The 24,174-nt window shown below is 42.8% G+C and overlaps 2 protein-coding genes and 1 long non-coding RNA gene across 11 annotated transcripts in view; 2 read left to right on the top strand and 1 right to left on the bottom strand.

The window, feature by feature from the left end:
* The window catches only part of SCLT1 (sodium channel and clathrin linker 1), a 168,631-nt gene extending 151,816 nt beyond the window's left edge, over positions 1–16,815 (top strand). The window contains exons 22-24 of one of the 6 annotated variants that reach the window (XR_004313714.1): positions 6,797–6,928; positions 8,033–8,137; positions 15,753–16,815. The gene's annotated coding sequence lies outside the window, so the exon portion shown is untranslated. Of the gene's footprint in view, positions 1–6,796; positions 6,929–7,552; positions 8,138–11,797; positions 12,569–15,752 lie in introns of those variants that run through there. The other 5 variants (XR_004313716.1, XR_004313713.1, XR_004313715.1 and 2 more) reach the window with 5 other exon arrangements.
* JADE1 (jade family PHD finger 1) overlaps positions 8,210–24,174 on the bottom strand; it is a 206,866-nt gene continuing 190,901 nt past the window's right edge. For all 4 annotated transcript variants that reach the window (XM_032463341.1, XM_032463346.1, XM_014555472.2 and 1 more), the window contains 3 exons: positions 20,777–21,298; positions 15,437–15,554; positions 8,210–12,027 (listed from right to left, as the gene is read on the bottom strand). In XM_032463341.1, the coding sequence (XP_032319232.1) occupies positions 11,117–12,027; positions 15,437–15,554; positions 20,777–21,298 (1,551 nt within the window). In that variant the 3' untranslated portion in view covers positions 8,210–11,116. The remainder of the gene's footprint in view (positions 12,028–15,436; positions 15,555–20,776; positions 21,299–24,174) is intronic.
* On the top strand, positions 21,140–23,166 carry LOC116658373. The gene is made up of 3 exons (XR_004313761.1): positions 21,140–21,392; positions 21,670–21,782; positions 22,944–23,166. It is a non-coding gene; the product is annotated as an uncharacterized LOC116658373 (long non-coding RNA).

Here is a 24,174-nt window from a genome sequence, read left to right as displayed (position 1 = left end):
CCAGACTGACTTCTTTGAGGTAAAATCTTCCAACCAAACTTCCTCCAAACTGTGGCCATAGGCACCTACTCTTTACATTTTGGTATTAACAACCCCCTCTCCAGTTGGCTTTCTTGAATACTTAGATGTTCTCCAAGAAAGGGATATAATATGCAGATAATAGGCCTTTCTGATCTCTGTTCAATTTGAACAGATTTAAGCTATGTTTAGCAACAGAACTAAATATGTATGGTTATTTTTCTTCCAGAAAATATTGTTAGCTAATGATTTCCAATGTAAAAATGTAGTGGAGTTTTTGAAACATTTCTCTTGTTGATCAGTCTTGACTTCATTTACACAGACAGTGAGTATCATTGCTGTGAACTTTATTTTAAGAGATAGGGGAAAATAATAGGAAAGAGAAAAGAAATGCTATAAATCTGAAATTGGGGACAACACAGCTAGTTCATTTTATTTATTCATCTTTATTTATTGTATCTCCCTGAGGAAGAAAAGAGATGTGATTACCTCTTCTTCCTTTTGTATACAAATACGCAAATTGGAGCAGCCAACAATCTTCTGATTTCTCCTCTAGTGTGAGAACTATGGGAGAACATTAGTAACAACTTAGTCACTCATTTATTCAGCAAATGTGAATATTTCATAGCTGCATAGCCTGCCAAGCCAACTCTCAGACAAATCAAGGAAGAGTGAAAAAGCACTTTTAAACATTTTATTATAAATTCTGTTCTTTAACCATAATGTGTTCTATCAATTTTTCCAAAATTAATCTGTAATGAGCTTCTTTATAAACCTTTTTATCTAAAATAATGATTAACTTTTTAGTTTACTTAGAAATTTATATATACATACAGATATGTGTACAGAGAGGAGAAAGACACTGCAGTACCCCAGTACTACCTATGAAACCCCTCCCTTACCACCTCTTAAGCCTTAAAAAAAAGTGTGGCTTTTGTGACAATATTAATATTTATATAAGGAAGAACTAAAATATGTTTATGCCTAGATAACAGAAATCATAGACTGGAAAGGCATTTTTAAGTAAAGTAATTTTTTACTGGCACCCACCCAACTACCAAGAAAAAGTCTGCACTAAGTAAGTGGTCTTCTTGCCCAAGGGTTCACCAGAAAAATTCACATTTGCTCCACACTCCCATAGACATTCTTGGGTACTAGCTCTAACTCTACTCTGTGTCTCGACACAAAAGGATATTGGAATGTAAGCAAATGGGAGTGACGTTAGAGATAACTTTGAATTTGCTCTAGTTTATTCCTTTTTAAATACACATTCTTAAAGTTCACTCCTTTATTTTTAGTAACAAATTAACCAGTGTTACTGTGCACAGCTGTTGAAATTCACTGGCATGGGGCGGGGCAGCTTCCTCTCCCTTGAGGTGGCCCAATCTACTTTCCAACAGCTTTGACCATTAGAAATTTCTTCCTCATATTGAACTGCAGTGTGTCTCCTGCCTTAGTTCTACCTTGTGCAACAGAGGAAATCTAAACCATCTTCCATACGGCAGATCTTTAGCCTGCTAAAAGTAATCATCATGTTCTCCCTGTGCTTAGTAGGCATCTCCGTTTCCTCACAGGACTTAGTTTTGAGTCCTCGGGCCAACCAGTCACTGGTCTCTGGAAGCATATATCCTCCTTCACTCTTTGAGCAGATATTTCTTGAGCACTTGACTTTACACCAAGTGTGCTTGGGATGCATCAGTCTTATGCCCAAAACCAAACATTATATTCAAGGTATAAACTATTCATTCCCTTATCCTGGATCGTAACTGAGAGAGATGGGGAAAGGGTGATACCTGCCCGAGCTGGAGGGACGGCATATTAGTCTCTAGGGTGTGGATTTGGCCTCATAATACATAGCCTTCCCCTCCATCCACCCCCCACCCCACCCAAGAGGAGCCTGACATACTTTTAGGGAAGCATCTTTGAGAGTTACTGTAATTAGTGCTTCAGGGAAATGCACATATAATTTCTCATTAGTTACTTAGGATGAGGAAAAAAAACGAGAATTACTGTTCTAGAGTCTACACTTCCAATAATGCAACTTGAAATCATGTTAGCTTTTTTGGAAGTTGAATCACACTGTTGGACAGATATTGAGCATGTTATTGACTAAAATCCTAAGTATTTTCCGAAGGTTTTGCTGCTAAGGCATATCTTTGCCCCAGAGGTGAGACTGGTCATTTATCCCTTTTAAATTTCATTATACCATTACAGGGTGCTGAGGTCATTTTAGCTCCTAATTCTGTCATCCAGTTTGTTACCTGTAAGAACTATATCTGTTTCATTTTGCCTTACTGCTATATTTCTTGCATTCATGACCATTTTTTATTTACAGTGAATGCCATCTACAGGCTTGATAAACATGCCACCCATATTTTCATGAAAATCATTGAAAATATGAGAACTAGACAGACCTGAGTAGTCAGTCTCTTAGAGCACACCAGTCACAACCTCCCATAATCAGTAACTAACCAGGACCCATGAGGCATGGTCAGTTGGCCTGTTTTTAGTCTAGTCCATATTGCTGCTGCTACATACCACCATGGAAATGCCAAGGAAGACCTAGGCTTCTGCTTAGCATAAATTCATGTATCACAACTGTCATGCTTCCCAGACCTAATTAGTAATCCTGTCCAAGAAGACAGTTAAGTTAGATGAATTTCTTCTTAGTAAATCTGTGTAGCATCCTAGTCACTGCCTGTTCCTTTTACGTTGACTTAAAACCCTTAACGTCCTTTAGTATGGCATCATGGAAGTTCTCAGTCAGTATTTCTATCCTTTATTCAAAGAATTTTTAAAAGTGCATTAGAGTATAATATGATGTATAAGGAAATCTGTTAGCACTTAGGTCTGTGAAGATTAAAAATATGAGACTAAGATTTCCTTTCATATAAACTGTGCTCTAGGGGATAAAGGAGAATGAGAAGTCATGATCCCTTTTCTGCAAATAACCAAAAGAATCCATTGGAGAATCTTTCCCTGGATCTACAATAAGCATGCTGATCTGTATTAATAATGTCTATTTATTGAGCACCTATTATATGCAAGGCATTGTTCTAGCATTTTGGATTTATTACCTCACTTAATCCAACAAACCTGCCAGGAGGGTGTTATCATTCCTTTTCCAAAGGTATAAGGTATCGTAAAAATTAAACGCCTGCCCCAGGGTCGCATAGGTGAAAAGCGGCACTGCAAGCTCTCCAACCAGGTCTATCCAACACCAGATTTCTACTGCCAACATTGCATCCTTAGGGTTTGCGGAATTCATGCTTTTGACATCTCTCCCATTTGCTGACAGTGACTGAGAGGTTCCCTGAGTGCCCTGAGACTTATTTCCTCTGGGTCAGGAGGCCAGAACTCACTGTAAACAGCTAGGTGCGCTCATACAAGTGCTTCACACATCCTAGACTTCAGGAAACCCTTACCAGTGTCTGTTCTGTCCTTTTCAATTCAGGTATTTGTGTTCTTGATAGAAAATGCAGACGTAAAATAGATTTGGAAAATTCTACGTTCACCTTTTCATTCATCAACTTACTATGAGTCTGAGGTGCAAATGAGACTTTCTTTGCCTTTTCTGACTCTGAGTCTAACCCAAAAGCCTTTTTGTTTATCAAATTATATGCATTATGTAGAAAACTTCCTAAGAAGAGCATCTTCATATCTAGTGGGATTTGGGTTATTTTTTTACCTAGAAAGGAAATTGGCCATAACCTAAAAAGTTGGGTAACTTTCATGGAAAATGTAGATCTAAGCAAAGGAACTCATATAAATTAGTGGGCTACCCCCTTTGAAGTTTTCCAAATTTCTTTATTAGCCTTATAAAGCTTTTTTTTTTAGTTAAAGCATACTTGATGTACAATATTGTTATAGGTGTACAATATTATGTTATAGGTGTACAATATAGTGATTCAAAAATTTTAAAGGTTTTATTCCATTTATAATCATAAAATATTGGCTATATATCTATTGCGTTGTACAATATATCCTTGTAACCCATCTTATATGTAATGGTATGTACCTCTTAATCCCCCCCATATTGCCCCTCCCCCCTTCCCTTTCCCCATAGGTAACCACTAGTTTGTTCTCTATACCTGAGTCTGCTTTGTTATACTCATTTAAATTTTTTTTTAGATTCTACATATAAGTAATATCATATAGTATTTGTCTTTCTCTTATTTCACTTAGCATAATGTCCTCCAAGTCCATCCATGTTTCTGCAAATGACAAAAATTCCATTCTTTTTTATGGCTGAGTAGCGTTCCATTGTGTGTGTGTGTGTACACACACCGCATCTTCTTTATCCATTCATCTGTTGATGGACACTTAGGTTGCTTCCTTACAAGGACAATTGTAAATAATGCTGCTGTGAACATTGGGGTGCATACATCTTTTCAAATTAGTGTTTTTGTTTTTTTCAGATATATACCCAGGAGTACAATTGCTGGGTCATATGATAGTTGTTTTTAGTTTTTTTGAGACACTTCCATACTGTTTTCCACAGTAACTGTACCAATTTACATTCATAGCAACAGTGTACAAAGGTTCCCTTTTCTCCAGATCCCTGTCAACATTTATAATTTGTGTTCTTTTTGACGATGGCCATTCTGACAGGAGTGAGGTGGTATCTTATTGTGGTTTTAATTTCCATTTCCCTGATGGTTAGCGATTTTGAGCATGTTTTCATGTGCCTGTTGGCCATCTGCATTTCCTCTTTGGAAAAACATCTATTCAGTTCTTCTGCCCACTTTTTAATCAGGTTGGTTGTTTTTTGGATATTGAGTTTTATGAGCTGTTTATATATGTTGGATATTAATCCCTTATTGGTTATATCATTTGCAAATATTTTCTCCCATTCAGAAGGTTGTCTTTTTGGTTTGATGATTTACTTTGCTATGCAAAAGATTAAGTTTAATTAGGTCCCATTAGTTTTTATTTCCTTTGCTTTAGGAGATAGATCAAAAAAAAATTGACAGATTTCTTTAATAGGTGGTGACAGTTTCACCCAAAAGTCGTATCTACCACATAAATATCCACCACCAAAATAATGTTAAATTGAGTTTAGCAATTGTAAAGTTATTGATAGAATATTGTATGATTTGCTGTGTCAAAGTAGGCATAGTATTTTAAAGCAAAGTGTTTGAAAGGTATTTACTCACTTTTACTATTTGGGACTAGTTGAGGTAAAGATACGACCACAAGCATTTGATATGAAAAAGAGAAGCTCAAACAACTGAAACAGTAAAGCTGGAGCAGAGCCAAAATGAGTGAGAAAAGGAAAGCACTTTGTTTCACACTGGCATAATCCGGAAATTGGAACCATCAGCCAAATTAATGGGTAAAATAATAATTAACCCATAATTATAAATGTACTATTTAAAACTCAGCCATATATAAGCCAAGTAGTAGTGAGACTATCAGGATACATTAGAGATACATTAGGAATGATAGTACACATTATTTTTTTCTTTTATCTTTACTATTTAATTTGGCATTGCTTGACTTATTTGTAAAAACTAACCAGACTTATAAGTTATATCACAGAAATACTGGTTTGAAGGTTTTACATAGCATCAATTTAAAATCCTAAGACACTGGTCCTACTTGGAGATTCATCATCAAAACTATGTGATTTTAAATAATTATCTTCAACTTTCCAAGCAATGTGTCAGGATATAGAGCAAATTAAGTTATTCTTTGAGTTCCTGACAGCAGTGCTACTGTCTTTGATCTTATATGCATATATTTTGTATCTATAAATATGTGTATGCATGAGTGTCACTGTTACACTGCTGTGTGTAACACTGATTCCATTCTCCCAAGAGGAAGGCAGGGACTGATCAACCACAGGCTGACTATATTGCTCATTAGCCATTCAGGTACATTCGTAGTCCGTTCAGCCAGTACGTTAACATTATATTTTAAGCCAAGATAGTTTTACTTCATAGAAATTCATTGAACTGAAGTTCACATGTATAGTCCTCAGTATACCTAAAAACACATGAACTGCTTTATGTGACGTCTTTTTATGTTCTGAGAGGCAGCGGGGCCCAGGGAGCTCGCCACAGCCTGGGTGGGATAGAGTCCCAGCTCTACCACCTCCTGACCTTAAGCAAATTAATTTCTGTGCCTCAGTTTCTTTATCTGCAAATAGATAATAGTACCAAACTCACATGCTGTAAGGTTTAAACGAATTAATATGCATAAAATGCAAAGCAGTGCTTTTGCCATTTGATAAGCCCTTTGTAATTATCTGCAAAAGTGTGGAGGTTCTCTGATGACTATGTGGAATGTCAGTTTTTATTGTAGAAGTTATCACTATGGAGATAGCGTTGGCAAGGTTGCAGCTAATTAGGAGGGATTCATTTCAGCAAGACTTGAATCAAAGCAACCAGGTAAGAGGCTGCTGCAAATTCCAGGCAAGAAATGATGAGGCATAAACTATATGGCAAGCGGTACTGGGATTAAGAAAAGCAGAAAAAAAAACACTGAAGAGATATTACATGTAACACATAGACCTAGAGCACCATTTGGCTGCGGGAGTTGAGGAAGAAAAGACTCACAAAGAACTCCCAGGTTTCAGGTGTGGTTCAAAGCAGGATATAGCTAAGGAATGAGAACCAAAACTCAAGTACCTGCATATATCCAAGGGGAAATGCCCAGCAGGCAGTCCAGTAGAACCCAGGGAAAGCTGGATTGCAGCGACAGCAAACTCAGCAGCACAGAGAACGGTCCAAGTCAAGGAAGTAGGTAACAGATTTGCTTTTACCCTCTTTTTCAGTCAAAGCTCTGTTCTGCCCCAGACTGGAACACATCATCCAATGCAGTTCTGAGCATTAAAGGGAAATCATATTGAAGATTTCAGCCTTGAAGTTAACTGTGAAGCTTGCTGCAGATGGCTAATGTTTCAAAGGTGGGAACCGTTTTCTAAGTGATCTGGGTAAAAATACAGAACATGAGTCTCTGGTGTCACATTTCCCATCACAAGTTGCAGAATTGCCAGCGATAGGCCCTTCTTTTAGCTCCTGGGGATTTTTACTTCCCTAGGGAACTATTGTGGTTATTCAACTTTAAGACCTTGTAGGAAGAATCACAGTTATTTCTCTCTGGGGTCTTACTCAGAGCAAGCAACATGAAAGTAAATAGTCACTAAGGAGGAACAAGGAGAAATAAACAACCTTTTAGCCAAATGTATGAGGAATTCATATTAAAAAAAAAAACTGGCCAAATTTTTTTAAATTGTAAATTAAGGACAGTACCACTACCCTGCTGTGGCTCCTGTTTATCATAATCCACATGAGAATATGTAACCCTCACCAACTAATTTTGCTGTTCCCAACACAAAGAAAGGTACATGTCATTATATGCTAATGTCTGCATGTAGTGGTTGAGTAAATACTGTTTCAAGCAGGGAGAACACCAAACTAGAAATTAGAACTAGGGCCTTGACCCAGTTCTGCCAGTGCCTTATGCTGTGATCTTGGACATGTCTTCTTTGTAAAAATGAAGATCTCTCTTCTTTGCCCTAATGTTTCAGAATTCTGTGATCAAAGGAATGCATTTAATGAAACTGCTCTTTGAAAGATTGTTTTTGAGAACCTTATTAAGTACAATCACCTTGTCACTCAGGAATAACATTTTTTGCATCAGAGGGCTCATCGGTCAACGTTATGTTGGAAAATTAATGTCCTGTTCCTAATCACAAATAGCCTACCGCTTACTAAATGCCTACTACAGCTTTATGCTAGATGCTCTGTGAGCTTGCTTCAAAAAACCCCAGCAACCCCAGGGAGTCAGTGGATGTCATCCTCTTTACAAAAGGTAAGACTAAGGCTGCTAAAGGCTAGGGGACTTGGGAAAGGTCACTCGGCTGGTAAACTATAGTTCAGCCTTCAAACCCCATCTCTCCAACCTTGAAGTCTAAATTGTTTCAACTGGTTGTTTTCAGATCTAAAATTGTATTCTGGAAAGAACTTCAGGTGGGGAACACTAAAATCAAACCATTATCATTTGTCAGGGTCTCACCATCAGAGTTGAGCTGGAAAGCAGTCCAGAGGACGTGTGCTCTTCCTCGGTCTTATGTTCTCATTCAGCTGAGACAGTCGACAGGAGCTGCCGTCGTGTAAGCATATACGTGTACAGCTAAGTCATATACATCTAAATAGTCAGCAAAAGCAGATTTCAAGACACTTTAAAATGTACTGCAAAATGTACAGCATTTATTCACATACAGACAAAAAGGCACAAATTCTACTAAATAGTTCAACAAAAAATACAGCTGTCCTCAACTAGTTTTATAAATACTTTCAAAAAGGGGGTAGAAATAAATACAGGATTGGGCCATGTAATATAAAATAGTCATCTCTACATATACTTTGTTTAATTCTGATTTTTAACTCTTCATGCACCTTTTTTTTCAATTTTAGCTGAATGGACACCAAGCTAGGCACATAGTGAAAAATCCTCTGTACAAGGTTACAAATGTAATGACAAATTTGTCCATTTCAAAATAATTAAGATTTGTACACAACACATAAAACCCTTCATTTAGATTTTGTGTTTATAACCTAACAAATGACATTCCAGGCAACTTTACAAAAGTTTAACTAGCCTACATTTTGACATAATACACTGATCATAATCAAAGATATTTCTTGGTCAGGATGCACAAGGAAAGATAAAGCTTTGGAAAAAAAAGAAAAGAAAAAGAAGAAAAGAGCAAATGGTTCCATACTCAGAGTGCAGGTGGGCAGGTTGGGCTGGTTGCGCTCATGGCCACCTCATACAGAGTTCCCAGCAGGACATGAAACTAACTTAACTTACAAAGCTATCATTACACTGTCAGAGAAACCGTGCTCTGTACCATTTGCATTTCAAAGCAGGAATAGAAAGTGTGGGCTTTTTATTTTTGTGTGTTTTGTTTTTGTGTGGGTTTTTTTTATTTTTTTGTTTTGTTTTGTTTTGTTTTTTGGTTCAGCATAACTTGGAACGTTTGAAAGCTTTTCAACCTAAATGTGGGGAAAAAACAGGTAAGGCATTATTTTTGCACACAACTAGCATTCCTAATAGTGCAAATGAATCTGGTACCTCTTATAATGGTGAGAGGTCATATACTTACTAGAATTAATTTAGATTTTCTTTCTATGGCTTGACAAATTATCCCTCTATATATTCTGCTGTCATCCAGGGCTGTTGCTGTAGTCAAAAGATAACTGTAGATAGAGTCCACCTTCTGTATTCAGCAAAAGGTTTTTGCTCATATGCAAAAAATTTGATTTTCCAATTCTGCTGTGAGTGAATGTACAACTTGGATTCATAAGAAACTTCTAATATCTACAGCGACAGTTTATCTAGACAACAATCTTTCAAAATGAGCCCCATAGCTCAAAAATAGTCAATCTAAAAACCTGGGTCATTCTTTCCCCTCCCCTGAATTAGCTTAAAATGTATTCGAAAAGTTAAGACTTGGTTTGAACATGTCATACATACAATGGGGATGTATCAGATCTACTATTTGATCATCTGATAAAACTTGCATAGCAAGATGGAATTCAGTAAGCCATTTTCATTGTTGACAATCATCTGGAAGACTTGGAAGTTAACTACAGAACTCAAGCACTATTTATTAAGTATCAGAATGTCCCTGCCACATGGAAACAGATGTGTAAATGAATCAGGAATCTGAATACTGATACTAACAAACTAAGGGCTAATTTAGGGAAAGTTGGGCTTGTTCCAAGTGCCCATATGTCTAAATCTCATTGCTACTTAAACTTTCCTTCTCTTAAGTTTGAGTCACAACTACATAGAATTCCAAAGAAAATTAAACAGGACCTTAACACTATCCACTGTCTTAATACATAATGCACTGCAGTGAGTGCAGAAACAGAACATGGTACTCAAATTTAATGCTAACTTTATTATTGCTGATAACTTACTAGTTATTGCCATTTGCAATCAGAAAGTCCAAGTTACGAATTAGAGCTTAGAACTCTGACTCCAGGAAACCTATTACACTTCAGTCTCTTTCCTGTGTAACCTTGGTCAATGGTAAGAGGTTATCGCAACTTATTGCCTTTCCATTGTTTTTAAAATATAACCTATTTTGCTTTTTATCCCTTTTTTGTTTTTCATTTTTTTCCTTTTTCTTAAGGAATCCATCCATGTTGGAAGGCCGGATTCCCCGACATATGCACTAGTGGTTGGCTCTGGGAAGTATGAGTCACCAGAGTCTGGAAGTTCATGGCTTGAACTTGAATAGCCATTGTGTTGTTGGAAGCTGGATGGCCAGGGAAATCCCAAGCTGGCCCGAAGGCAGTGGTTAGGGAGGAGGAAGGCCTTGAGAGGACTGGTGACCACGAGGCCTCAGTGGCCCTTTCTCACGGCCTCACTCTCCACCAGCCCCACGTGCACGACACGTTCAAGGGCTTCCGGCAGCAGGACCTTGCTTACATTTGCCCTAAACCTCCGAGCCCCAGCAGCTCTACCCTGTCCCTTCAGATCTTCCAGTAATGACCTTTCTTAAAATGTTCTCTTCCCCGTCTCTATTTACACATGAATTCCCTAGAGTTCCTGAAGCTTCCGAGCTACTGCCTGTATACTATGATGCAACAAAAACAGCCTTGTGGGCCAAAGTATAAATGTGATTTTGAGATCCAACACAGTCCTAGAAAATAAGTTTTATGGGCTATTAAATGGTACGTGAGGGTTTCTCAAGAATCATATCTGATTCCATATATTCAGGTCACCAAGTTTGTGCTTTGGGAAGAATACAGAGGGCAGTAAAAGCTCATGAGGCTTATTTAAGCCTTGCCCTCTATAGAAACTTATTTCAATTAATTCTCATTTTAGTGTTTAATTCAGCCTCTAGTTTTAGCAGTGTCTTATGGTTACAATCTACTCTTGTGTTTCCTCAACAAGTTGCAGATAACACACACTTCTCACAATGATTTATAAATGACTCTGAAAAAAAATTCAATCTGAATTGTAAGTAAATGTGTTTGTGTAGCTCAGGAGAGAGAGGTCTCTGCTCGTGCCCCGTGTCAGAGCTCTCGTCTACTTGGTGACAAGCCGGCAGTGCTCCCACAACAGCTCTGCTTCATTAAGAGGCCAAAATGCTTCTCCTGATAATGTCTGTCCTCCTGCTGATAGTGCTGCTGGCATGTATGCATTTCTTTTCTGATGCCTCACTCTCTGAGTCACTCATTTCTACGTCAGGGACATACCCGTCATTCTCACTGTCAGATTTCAATTTGCTTTTCGCCCTTTCCTTGGCTGGAACTCGGCCTAAGCCCAAATAGGGGTAGTCTGAGTGCTGGTGGCAGGCCCCCTCCTGGGCGTCTCCCTGCTGCTGCCGTTCCCCCTTCTTTGGAATCCGGAATCCTCCCCAGTTTTTCACTGGGCTGGCAGGTGTTGTAGGCACTTTGACTGCAGTCTGGTTATAGTTTACTTTGATTAGGGAGCCGTTACACTTGGGCACCATCTCCTTCCTTGTGCCGGGTGCTGACGGCCCCCCTCCAGGGGAGGTGGCAGCTCTTGTGCTGTCCAGATGCCTCTGGGACACGTCTGTGGACCTGAGAGGCTTGTGACTCTGTTTAAAAGGTCTGTCCTTTAAGTCTCCCTTACTAGGATCACAATGAAAACGGTGGTCTCTTCTGTTCCCGTGGTCTGGCATCACCACACCGTTTTTCTGTTGTGCTGACATGAGACGTGCTTCTGCAAAGGTCTTTTCAAAACTCAGAAAGCTCTCTGTGCCCACCGTCCCCTCCCTTCTACCACACAGGTCTGGCTGCTTGAGCAGGCTTTTGCCTTCACTCGCGGTGCTGTTCTGCAGTGGGTCTCGCTTATGGGGCTTTTTCAGCGAGTGAACCAAGGAGGTACCCATCTGCTTCCTGAAGAATGCAGAATGCCACTTCAAGTCCTCTATCTTGGGAGCATCAGGGCCCACAGAAGGACTGTTAAACAAAAGCATGTTTTCCAGTGAGGAGGAGGAGCAGGAAGAAGAAGGCACACCTATGAACATATAAACCACAAATAAAGAAAAATTACAGCAGCAGCAGAGCCAGAGGAATGAAATTCTAGGTCTTCAGCATGGCCCCACTAATGCAAACTTCCCACCCAACAGTACAGCATACAACCACCAGTTTAAAAAATTTGGTTTTTATAATAAAGATATTACCTGCCTTGAGAATCTGCATTCAGTCTACATACTTAACAGCTGAAGAAGTTCATGTAATTTTTTACAAAACACCACCTTTTCAAGGAATACATTTCCTGGTCAAGCAGAATAAGTGATCTGATTTTCAACTGGGATTCACTGCAGAATCCATCCATGGTCAAGAAGCTGCCTCCACCCTCCCCCCAGTCACAGGACAGCACCTGCCGTGCGCTACGGTCTCCTGCCTCACCTACATGCTAGGAGCGCCACAACCACGAGGGCGGGGACTGGGGCTTCTAAGTTTCCTTTTCCAAAGTATCTACACCCTCACAGGGCTGTGAGGAGGATAAACACATGTAAATTGTGAAATGAATAAAGGAAGGGTGTTTAAAATCATTCTTGACATGGAGTAAATGTTTTTAACAAATGTTTACTGTTATATGTAAAACCCATTTATGAAATTAAACTGAACTGTTATCCAACATAAGTTAAATTGATGTCTTTCAAACATGCAAATCATAGTAAGAACTAAATTTCACAGTGTAACACCCAGTGAAAGTTCACTTTTCATGCAGTCATATTGGCCATCACCTGCTATGCACGCTGACATTGTCTGTTGTTTCCCTTGTTTTAATACTGATGGTGACCTGCTGAACTCAGCTCACAACCTGCTAATAAATCGTAACCCTCAGTCTGAAACACACTGGGTAAACTCATAACACACTGGAGTTCATCAGAGGGACCACGTTCCTGCAGGAGCCTCTAGGGCATCCACAAAGAGCAGTGTTCACATTTTCTGTCTCCCATGAGGAATGAACCACAGGAAAACAAGGCTCTGCCCCAGAGTGCAGGCAGGCAGGCAGGTGCCCGTGTTGAGAACCAGGGCTGGGAGGACAGGACACTGCACGTAGGCGGCAGAGAGCTAGTGACTCTCCACCTAAAGCCGTCCTGAGTGCGGGGAGGGGGTTTACAGGTGCTGGCTCGGGATTGCCTGCCTCCTTAAAAATCAAACATAGGGTCGGCCTTCACACCACGCTTCTAGTTCTTTTACTCAGTCACCTACTGTGGGAAAAGAGATAAGGGACTGACATTTCCTGAACTCTGATTTCTATCTCCTTGACTGGGACCCATGTCTCCAAAGAGCCTCTGATTCATGACTCACATGAACACTGTCTCCACTGAGGCCACTCATCCAGCAGAACGGCCCTGCCCATTCTCAGAATCATGACAGTTTAAACCTTGGACCCTTGTCCCAGTGTAAGTCATGGCCATCTGCTCTGCCTCACCTGGAATCCTCTAGCGCAATTACAAGGCAGGTCAGGGTGAGGCACAAATGAATAAGAACACAACTGAAAGTCTAGAACTGGAAGAGAAGACATCCTAGGGGGCTGTCACTTCATTCCCTGTCGGAGTTCACAAGATTACCATTGTTTTCAACCCATCATACCTGGTATGGTTCACGGCAGGGAAGACCCCTTCGTCCTGGAATAGCAGCAGGACTGCTGAACATAGATCGCATTAGCTCTGTTACACAAAACACTTCCTAACCGTGCTAAGACTCTCACTTACACAACCTAAAAACTCAGCCATGAAATGCAAAAACTGCAAACAAACAAAAAGCTCCCGACAATAAAAATGAAAAATGACTCATAAATGAAATCAGACGAAAATGCTCTTTACAGCTTATTTCTATAGGTAATCACTCGTTACAGAACGACTTCTAACAAGAATCACAGGTCTGTAATGATGAAGCTCCACAGGCACCAGCGGAATGAATGATCCTGGACACTGAGCAGCAGCCCGGCCTCTGCTGCTGGAGGCCACCTCCAGCTGGGCCCTCATAGGAGGACACAAGTACAGGGAGAAAACGGGTCCCGCTTATTTGCATTCCGGGGGGAACAATGAAGGGACAGAAGTTCACGTGAAAGAATCTGAGTCAAACTGCTTTTACCTAGGATACCCTACTTAGAAAAATTTATTTTAAAAGTTTTACAATTAAACTCTAAAGTCTGGTTGATGATATAAGACTGATACATCTGGAAAATATTTACTCTTGGGAAGGAAATATCTGGGATAATATTATTATTAATGCTACTAAGTTAATGCTATCAAAACGATGTAACACTTCAAGAATATCATTTAAAACTCCCTAGGCTTTTTTCTCTGTGTTCGGCTGACCAGTTTACCTCTAATCACATATATCTGGTTTGTGTTAGGTAAACCGGAATTCAGATTCCAACAACTAGGTTATAACAACTTCTTTGTTGTAAAATAATCTATGGAGACAAAAAAGCCACAAAAGCAGGAGGAGGAAGGAGTGAGCTGGCTGAGTCCCCACCAGGCCAGCAGTGCAGGTGCCACAGCTCTAACTTCAAGGGCAGCAGACACTAACTCGCTCACCTGAGACCTGCCCACTCGCGAGTCGTGGTTCTACCTGCTCCACACTCCTTGTAACTTATGCCTGCATTCCGGGGCTTCTGATCACAGACCATTAGTGTGGAAAGGCACTTCAGAGGCTGGGATTCTGGACTAAGCCTCTTTATCAGATCACAAGTCCCAGCGAGGTTAAACAACAGGCCCAACAGTGCCCTTGATCTCAAAGTCACTGAAGTGTTCTCCAGGAGAGGAAGTCCCTATCTTAGTTTTCCTTTTCCCTTCGCCAGAGCAATGCAGAATAGACGGCTCTAAATAAATACATACTTTGTGCTGAATCTCCAAAATATTCAAAATTCCAGCTACACCAAAAAAAGTCCACTGTGAATGTTACCTAAACATGGCTATGTGTCTTAAGTACACAGCCTTCAGATACATTTACTGCACGTTACAGGTAGATCCAAAGGCTAGATAACCTATAAATCTCTTTAGGTGATCCTGTGACCCTTTACATTTACCAAGTGCTTTGCAAAAAGTAAGTTACTCTTTCATTTGAGTCTCATAGTAGTTCCCAGGAGGGAGCCATACATACCGTCCTCCCGTTACATATGAGGGAATGGGGGAGACTCAGAAAACTTAAGACTTGCTTGTGTTTGGCCTGTAAGTTAAGAATACAGGATTCGACCCATGAGGCCAAATTCACAGCCCTCTCCCCAACACCGTGATGCCTCAAATGCCTAAAGATTTTCTTCAGTGATGAAAACCTGTGCTGCTTTGATTCTTCGTAGGATATAAAGAAAATTAAAGAAACTAGCATTTTCTTCCTTAACAAAGCATTAAGGCTTACAAACCCCTGCCCTATTGTTTGACCTACCAGGGCTTAATGCATACCTGAAACTCTTTCTTGCTCCAAAAGCTTAGTGTAAAGATTGAATATCTGTTCCTGGACTTTGCACACAGATCGTTTAATCTTTTCCCTGCGGGTCACCATGTAAGTGAGGTTCCGAACCTAGAACGTAGAGAATAAAGATTCTAAGTAAGCAAAACAGTATAACAGTAGTTTGGTGCTTTTTTTCTTTACCTGAGAAAAATTTGTCCTTACTAGGTCCTTGACTGACTTTTAAAATAAAAATATACTTTAAACGTTTTATCTAATCTCTCACTTCCTCTGGGGATGCTAACAAGTATTCTGCATATATCCCTCAAGGTGGGCAGCCGCGGCACAGGAGAGACTGTGGGAGGAAGTCCTGTCTCCTGCACCACACCCGGCCCTCTGCTCATCCTGGCAAAGACGCACCAGACTTGCAACCTCGTCCCAAAGGATGCTGCTTGTCACCTCTCAGTATCTCCTCCCCATGAATTCTGTTGTTAAAGGCTTCAGAACATTTCAGAAGCCACCTCTGCCACACTTTATCAAACATCTTCTGAAGATGGAACTAAGTAAGCACAGGGTGAAGGGCCATCCGAGGGAGCAGTCCCCCACCCCCAACAAAATGATCCCTGCACAGGGCTCACTAGAAGACAAAGTGGTCACCAAGAATCCAAGTAGACTTCTTTCGTCAAGTGAACACTGAACTCTCAGAAATACCTTGGAACTCACAGGTAACCATAATGTGTTCCTAGAGTGTGAACACCTACGGAACATCCTTCTTGCTTTGCTATTGATGTGCTGTGTCAACATCTCAAAGCCAGCTCTCTGTATCACCACATGAAAAACTGATCCTGCCCTCTTCCTAATTGTCGGTAACTGGCGAGACCCCAGCACTCGGAGCTACACTTTGCATGTGATGTGCAACCACTGGGGAACTGCATGCATATCCTCATTAACCAATTCTAACTAATCAACACTTAAATTTGTTTCCCATTTTTAAAGCCACCTGTGATCAGTCAATACAGAATCAAAATTTAGTGACTTAGTCAATAAACCCCCTTCAATCCCTCAGTCCCAAAACCTACTGGTGAACCAAACCAGATTACATGGGCCTGAAAACACAAATGGCAAATACACATCAGATACACAATGCAACCTTTCTTCAGGAGGATGTGGACAAGACTCCCCAGTAAGCTCAGTGGCAAGACTGGAAAAGTGACGAGGTATCCCCGTCAGCGCCAACAGCAAAGGCATGATGCCTACACTCTAAGGCTTGGGCAATCCCTGCCCCTGCCACCTTGAAATGGAAGCAGTTCAAAGGCCACTAACCTTATCTTTAGCAGTGAGGGTGGCGACAAGCCATAAACACAGCCCTGCGTCTGGACTTATGTACAGGCACCGCCCCTAAAGAACTCTAACAATTCTAACTGCCTGCCCCCAAGTTGTGTTCCAGGCAGCCTTCTTTGCAGGAGTGCAAGAGGCTTTAAGAGGAACAGGTCGGCTGGTCTTCACATTTGCATTTTTACACACTGTGGTGTCATTTCCTGGCCTAAAGCAGGCGCTGCAGCCAGGCTTCTCCTGACCCTAAATGAATCAGTTCGTTTAGGGCCTTTCTGCCTAACACTTCTGGGTGAAAATAAAAATGATCTTAAAGTTATTGAAAAGAAAATCATTCTTCCTGTGTCAAAGTAAATATTGCTTTGTCATTCACCCTGGTTAAAGCACATTCTTTCTCCAACAGCCTCACCCCCCAGGCCAGGAAGTAGGTGTCCTTTATAAGAATTCTGACCAGTTTGGGGATGGAGGTGGCTAACAGACTATTCTCTTTAGTACTTACTGTTCTTCCACCCAGGTTTGGGTAGGGGGGGATTGAATAGAAGCTCAAAAAGAGGAGGGGGCTGAACCTAGATCCTCATCACAGATTCAGAACTTTTGGAAAACAAAATCAGAACAATTGTTACATTAAGACAGGGAATCAAACTTCTGGAAATAAACAGAAACAAATTCTCCGACATCCTAGGAGTGGACAAGGTTATTGTAATCATTTCTCTCAAAACTGTTGATGGAAATAGAAAATAGGGAAGTCAGAGAACCTGGACTTTGTATATTATTCAAATCTAATTTTGGTGTCATCAACCACTTCCCCCAGTAAAGATTTCCACCCTGGTTGCTAACAGGAAATCCCACTTCCACTCCCCATGATCTTAGATGAGAGACATCTAACTATAACCCATGCCTGGCTGACCACATTTAGCATAGCCAGTGCCCTACTCCTTACCTCTGTGATGCACAAAACAGCCCTCAGGGAGCAATTTCCATCAGCAGCCCCTGTATCTCAAAATACACTCCACGTGACCCTTCCCGTACACTGCTGACCTAACCTCCTCCCCTGCTCCATCTTCTCTCAGTTGCCAGTAAGGTTGTACCCAAAACCTGCTCTTAACTGCACTTGTCAGCCTCTCCCCAAAAGCAGTGGTTCTCACACAGAAACCTGTGGGAGCCCTAAAACACAGAATGCTGGCCCCCAAGCCCAGAGTTTTGGGAATCAGAAGTAGGATTCAAAAACTTGCATTTCTGTTAGTTGGGGACCATACACTGAGAACCACTGCCCTCAGGATCCCAACCATGAGTCTTAAGGGGTTTTCTTGAATCCCAAACACTACTTGCAACACTAAAGCTTAACCTGCTTCTTGTTCAGGGACAACTGCAGCCTCCATCAGACTTTCAAAGGTGACCATTCCACTGACTGTTGAGTAAGATGGTACCCCCAGGACCTGGCCCCTTTCGATACCCAGGAAGACGTGCAGAGGTAACATGTTTTTATCTGAGCAAGTATCGTTTGCTGAACTCACATTAACTGCATCCTTTAGGAGACAATTTTTAGGGGAAAGGAATCCCTCCAGAGTGGAGTGGCAGCCTTGGGAACTTGGGAACTTGACATGGTGCCCGCCACCTACTGGCAATCAGGTCTTCAGGCTCTCAAACCCTCCTGAATCCATCCCTGTCAGCTAACTTTCTGGTCCACAACTGGAGCCCAGGTGTGCAAAATGCCCCAAGGTGTTTATCTGCAGGAAAGAGCAACTACCATCATCACTCATGAGTTGCTTGCATTTCTAATGAAGGTTACTCACTTGTCAGTTTCGCAGTGACCGCATGCCTCGATCCTAGTCCCACGCTTAATCTGCTAGGAACTGCTATTGTGTGCATTAGGCAGAACTCTACCTTACTCGAGAAACAAAGTAGTACTTAATGATTTGTTCTTGTTGTCACCCCTGCCCTGATGAGCCCTTGGCCTCATACACTTATATTACAAGTAACTGTGCAACTCGGGCACAGCCAAGATTTACACTTTTAAAATCCTCCACCACATGCCTCACGGTAAATTTTAGAAAATATTTTTCATTATAATAAGCCCACTTTAAACTGATACTGTATGCCCTAAAATTTCTCAGGCTCTTTATAATAAAGTAATGCCACACACACAAATCCTGATTTATTCCCTGTCTCTCATACATTATTGGCATCATTCTACTTAAAAAGCAACAGCGATGACTCCAAAAAGAATGTTCCGAATTTAATAATAAGTGTGTGTTAATCTGAGTAACTTAAATACAGAAAAGAGTTAGTACACCACAAGCATTTTCTACACTTTTATTTTGTGGTGATTGTGAGACAAACACAGTCCAAACATCAGACTTCTCGTCCTCCCTCCTGAGGACTCTCTGACTCCAAAGCCCGCGCACCCCACGTACAGCAGTTGTCTGGCTGGGAGGGATAATGGCTTCTCGCCAGGATTCCAGTTTATCCTTCTGATCCCTTTCTCATCTCTTTAACAGAAAAGGCCACTTACATGTGGTCAAGGCGAGGTCTTCTTTACGCTCACCACGGGGGCGGGGGACACGGGAGCACAAGAGCCTCACACACACACCCCCGCCCACGCCCACCTCCACCTGAATCCAGACTCTTAACCAGGTGCCCGGGAGGGGCATCTCAAGAAGCCTGCACTCAGCCAGGTACTAAAAGGGTCTCTCCTAAGGGACCCTTACAAACCCTCTCACTGCTGTGCCATCTAACAGCCTGCAGGTCTCTGTAAGATCTGGATCTTTTGGTTCAATACTTCTTCCTTGTATCCCTATTCTTTCCCTACTCTCGCTTCAAATCCTGAGTCAGAGTCTTTTCCAAGCAGGTGACTCACTCCGCTGATAAGTTCGTGTTTGGGGGAGATGCCCTAACTGTTTCGGCCGCTTGGGTGCCTTTCAGCCCAGGCTGCTCGGGCTGGAGGCCTCAGCCCCATCTCCCACGCACTAATGATTTTAACTGGAGCCGGCTGTCGGCAGCCCGGGGAGTTGCAGAAGGTGCTCTACAACGCATCCCCAATTAGCGAGCCTCAGTCAGAAACTACCTACAAGGAGCAGGAGGCCCTGGGGAAAAGACAGCCCACTCCTATTTATTCCTGCAGCAGGAAGGGCGGTCCAGACAGGGACTCCAAAGGAACTGGAGGGTGGGGGAGGCACAAAGCAGCAACAGCTGGAGGAAGAAGTGCCACCAGCCACTACACTGGGCAGTCCAGTAGTGTGATAACGTGTCGAGAACGACCAGGGGCTCCTCTGTCAGATTGGAGGCCCCTGTGCACCGGGAATCCCACCCCACATCCACACCAGACACAGCCCACAGACAGACATGGACACACACACGTGCACACAGTATATGCAGAGCCTCAGTGACAACTTAGCACCTCACTGCCAGGAGCCCCTTCGGGAACAGAGATGCGTGTATACGGAAGTTCACACACACACGTCAGCACCCACAGCCTGCTCTGCTTGTGACGGAACCGGGAAGGCCCTGAGAGTTCGCCAAGAAGCAAAGCTGGGCCAGAGAGGCAGTGCTCCGCTCTCTTTAATGAGCCCATAACCAGCACCTGTGTTTCCCCAGGTTGACCAGACGTCTTCCTACCTCCACCCACACCCACCCCTCACTATTAGTTAAACCCATTCTGGTTTTCTAACTCAGTTTGTAAACAATTCTGAGCCAATCCCTTGGTCATTTTCCTGGGGCTCAGTTCCCCTTAGCTCTAGAATGAAGGGGGGAAGACACACCCCACCTGATCCTGCAGAAGAACAGTAAGGATTAATGGGAAAGTGTTTAAATCAGAGAAGCTCCCCACTCTGTGGCCGTCTTGCATGTATGTACAGTGAGTTTACCAGCCCATAAATATATTTAACCAACACAACCTCATGCTGCAGTATGTACGAGGGTCTGAGAGCAAATGAACTGGCTACCATTCCTTGCTCTGGGCAAGCGGTCGCCTCTTTGCAATCTTCTTCTCTAAGTCACTACAAGGTGTCAGTGTCAATCATTACCCTCTCCAGGTCCTGCCGCAGGTGAGTGAACAGCTGCAGCCTCCTAAACAAGACATCCTGCTCCCGCTTCGCTAGATTGTCCTCTTCATCTTTCTTTGGAGTGATCAGGGGCTTGTTGAAGTTGACCTTCCTCTTCAACTTCCAGTACTGGTACAGGAAATCCACTACCTCCTCAGGCAGCCGCAGGGCCCTGGCAACATCCAGCAGGTTGACGAAGGTGTAGAACTCATCCTCCAGCTGCTGCAGCTTCTGCTTGCGGACACTCACCCGGTGAGCCTCCTCCTGATTCTGCTCCAGGCTGGCAAAGGGCTCCAGTGGATCCCGGGGGGAGCACTCAGGAGCCCCATTCTCCTGACTGGCCCCCTCACCGAGGGTCTCCTCGGGTTTGCGATGTGAGCTATGCTTCGGGCAGTAGGACTTGAACTTGACTTCATCGTTCTCCGCCAAGATGGTCTTCATCTCCAGGCCGCGGTCAAAAGCACAGGTGACATGGAAGGCCGTGCGGCAGTTCTTCACAGAGCACTGGCAAGAACACGCAGAGAACAAGAGAGGAGAGGTTACAGAGTGACAGTGACTGGAGCCCTGGGTGCCGGGTGCCTCACAGCTACATGCACAGGTACAGCCGCACTCTGAGCGGGGCGGGACGGGCAAGCTTTACGTGGATTAACCCTGGCAGATCTAGTCGTGTCTTCGGTAAGCTAAGGCTTGGGATTTAAGGGACCTCTTTTTTCATAAACCAAACCATAACTTTCTCAGAAAAGCAACTGCATCCAAATCACCTCTTAAAGAGGACACAATTACATAGGTGGCATGTGTATCTCCGCAGGAAGAAAGGCCACTAGTCAGAGTGTTTAAAGGAATGTGAATTCTCATTCTTACCTCCCGCAAGACAGGTCCCAACACAAGGGGGAAATAAACGGTACATTGCTCCCAGCAGCCAAGGGCCACTCAAGACTGAGGAGGGTGAATAACAACTTCCAAGGAGTGGAAAGGAAGAGGAGATCAGGTGAGTCCAGCACGGAGGACGGGAGAGGTCTCTGCACCCAAGGAAGCTTCACCAGGTGCAGAAGGCTTCCAGGCCAGTGGGGTCCAAGCACTGAGACCTGTGAGGGACCCGATGCCCAGAGACCAGGCATCACCCAGCTCTGCCTTCCCCCCGCCCCTCCTAACCCTCCTCCACAAAGGCCTCACCAGGGCTAGAGTGCAAGGCCTTGAATCCAGGCAGCAAGCCGGAGGCCTAGCAGGAGAAAAGTGATTAACTTCTCCCCATCTGATCATGCTGGGCGAATCCCTGGAAGGAGGTTCCTTGTGGAGACTGAAGCCAGTCCCTTAAAAAGCAACACTGTATTGTGTGAGGCCAAGTGATCCCAGGCACGCCAGGGCTGCAGAGAGGAACAGACCCGAGTGGCCACAGGCCAGCGGAAAAGCTTAATTAAGCTCATCCAACAGGCCTGCATGGCATCACCGCGAACGGCAGAGCCTTGGGTTGGGACTTCTTGCCCTAATCACTTCAGTATTTAAGAGGTGACTCACTGCCAGTCATGATTTCTTCCATTATTATAAAGTCTCTTTTACCCAGAAGTACAGAAAATCCAGCTCCCTTCACAGAAAATCAATCCCCCCACTGCAAACACTTAAAGCACATGAACTAACATAAATCTGTAATTTTATCTATAATAATAACCTCAGTTCCAAGAAATGTGTGAAGTCAGCTTTAGTGGCAGAACACACACACACACACCTGGCCACTACCAGTAAGAGACAAAGTGCTCCCCCTTAGCACGCATCCAAGTGGGAAGTAAAGTGGGAACAGATGACAGAGACACTACCCGTGTTTGGCTTAAACGACACTGTAACTCAGCACTCCGACCTTAAAGGGGAACGCGCCGCAGCAGAACATTTACATGGGACTTTGTAAAGGCGCCAAATGGCCTTCCTCTGGGTTTTCCTATTCAGGTTGACTCAGCAAACAGATGTTACAGAAACGTAAGCCAGAGCCTGCCCAGCTGCAGACATTTCAGACAGGAATTCTTTAATAAAATCAATCTAATCTGTGCAGATATGAAAAATCATCAACCTTCCATGGCTTTTCTGTTTTAAATTAATGTTCTGGGAAAAAGAGGTCAACAGCAACAAAAAAAGTCGTTTTATTGTCTCTTCTTCTCAGAAGAGAAGCAGAGATCCCATTCGCTGACCTCTTGTAAACATCAGTTATGGACCAGGACTGGCGTGCTCGCTCAGTAACGGGTGTAAACTCTATCCTCAGAAGAACATCAGGTAACTTGGAAGAAAATGACTTCCATTTTCCTTGGTTTGTCACAGCTCAATTCCTGCAAGTGTTCACGTGAGTAGTCCACACGCATACGCACACCCAGCTCTGATGTCTTTTTTTTTTAATTTTGAGGCTTTAAAAAAATTCCTCCTCCATTCCCTCCCAGGACAACTCTCAGGCCAGGGGCTTCTGTCATGTCTTAGTTTTAAGCAGATTCCATTCACATACAAAAATCTGCACTATTTTCAAGGTCCACAGCCAAATCCCACCAGCCGTCTCATGCCTCACCCCCTGAATATTTTTGTTACGTTTTGGATTCTTGAACACCAGTGGAAGTGATAATGAAGAAAAGTACAACTACTTGGCGTGCAAAACAAAAACTCTTTAAAAAAAAAAAAACCCACCAGTCAGTGGATACTTTACCAAGAGAAGTATTTATCAGCCAAAATACAAACTGATTTTGCCAAATGAGGTCATTTCTTTAAAACCCATGACTGGCAGTTTGGCCAAGTTTGTGGAGTCTGTGTCTTTGCTGAGCCACTGTGTTCTCTGCATCGAGAGAGAAGCCACCCCAAAATAGCACCTCTGCTCTCAGAAGGTGACACAGGGACTGAGGAAGAGCCAGTGGCCCTGAGCTGATACCTCCCAGAGGAAGAGCCAGACTCAAAGGGCCAACTGTCAGCCACACACAGCATTTGGAGACCTTAGTGGAACAGCATTTCAGGCCTCTCAAGGCATGACTGTCATGACACCAAAAATGTGAGGCCCAGAAATTAACTTCTCAAGTAGTGCTTTAGACAATGTGAGAAAACAGCATGCCATCTATATTCTCTCCTTGATTCTATCTACCTTATGACTTTCTACACTTGCCTGTATGTGGACAAAGAAACTACAGGTAAAACTTTTTACGTACAAGCTCCCCTTCCCCACCCTCCCTCTCACCCTCCCCTACACACGCTGCCATAAAGAATCAGATATCCAGACTGTGTTCAAGCTAACAGCTTCTGCAAGGAACCCTGGCGCAGCACCTCGAGGGTGTCCCTAGACCCAGCTGATGCTCCTGAGGAGTCCCTGTTTTACCTAACTTTGCAAAAACACCAGCATGCCAAGCTGATTTCAAACAGTG

This window comes from Camelus ferus, chromosome 2 (genome assembly GCF_009834535.1).
Source record: "Camelus ferus isolate YT-003-E chromosome 2, BCGSAC_Cfer_1.0, whole genome shotgun sequence".
Lineage (NCBI taxonomy): Eukaryota > Metazoa > Chordata > Mammalia > Artiodactyla > Camelidae > Camelus > Camelus ferus.
Note: the sequence above shows the minus strand (reverse complement) of the source record. Positions and strands in the feature narration are given on the sequence as shown.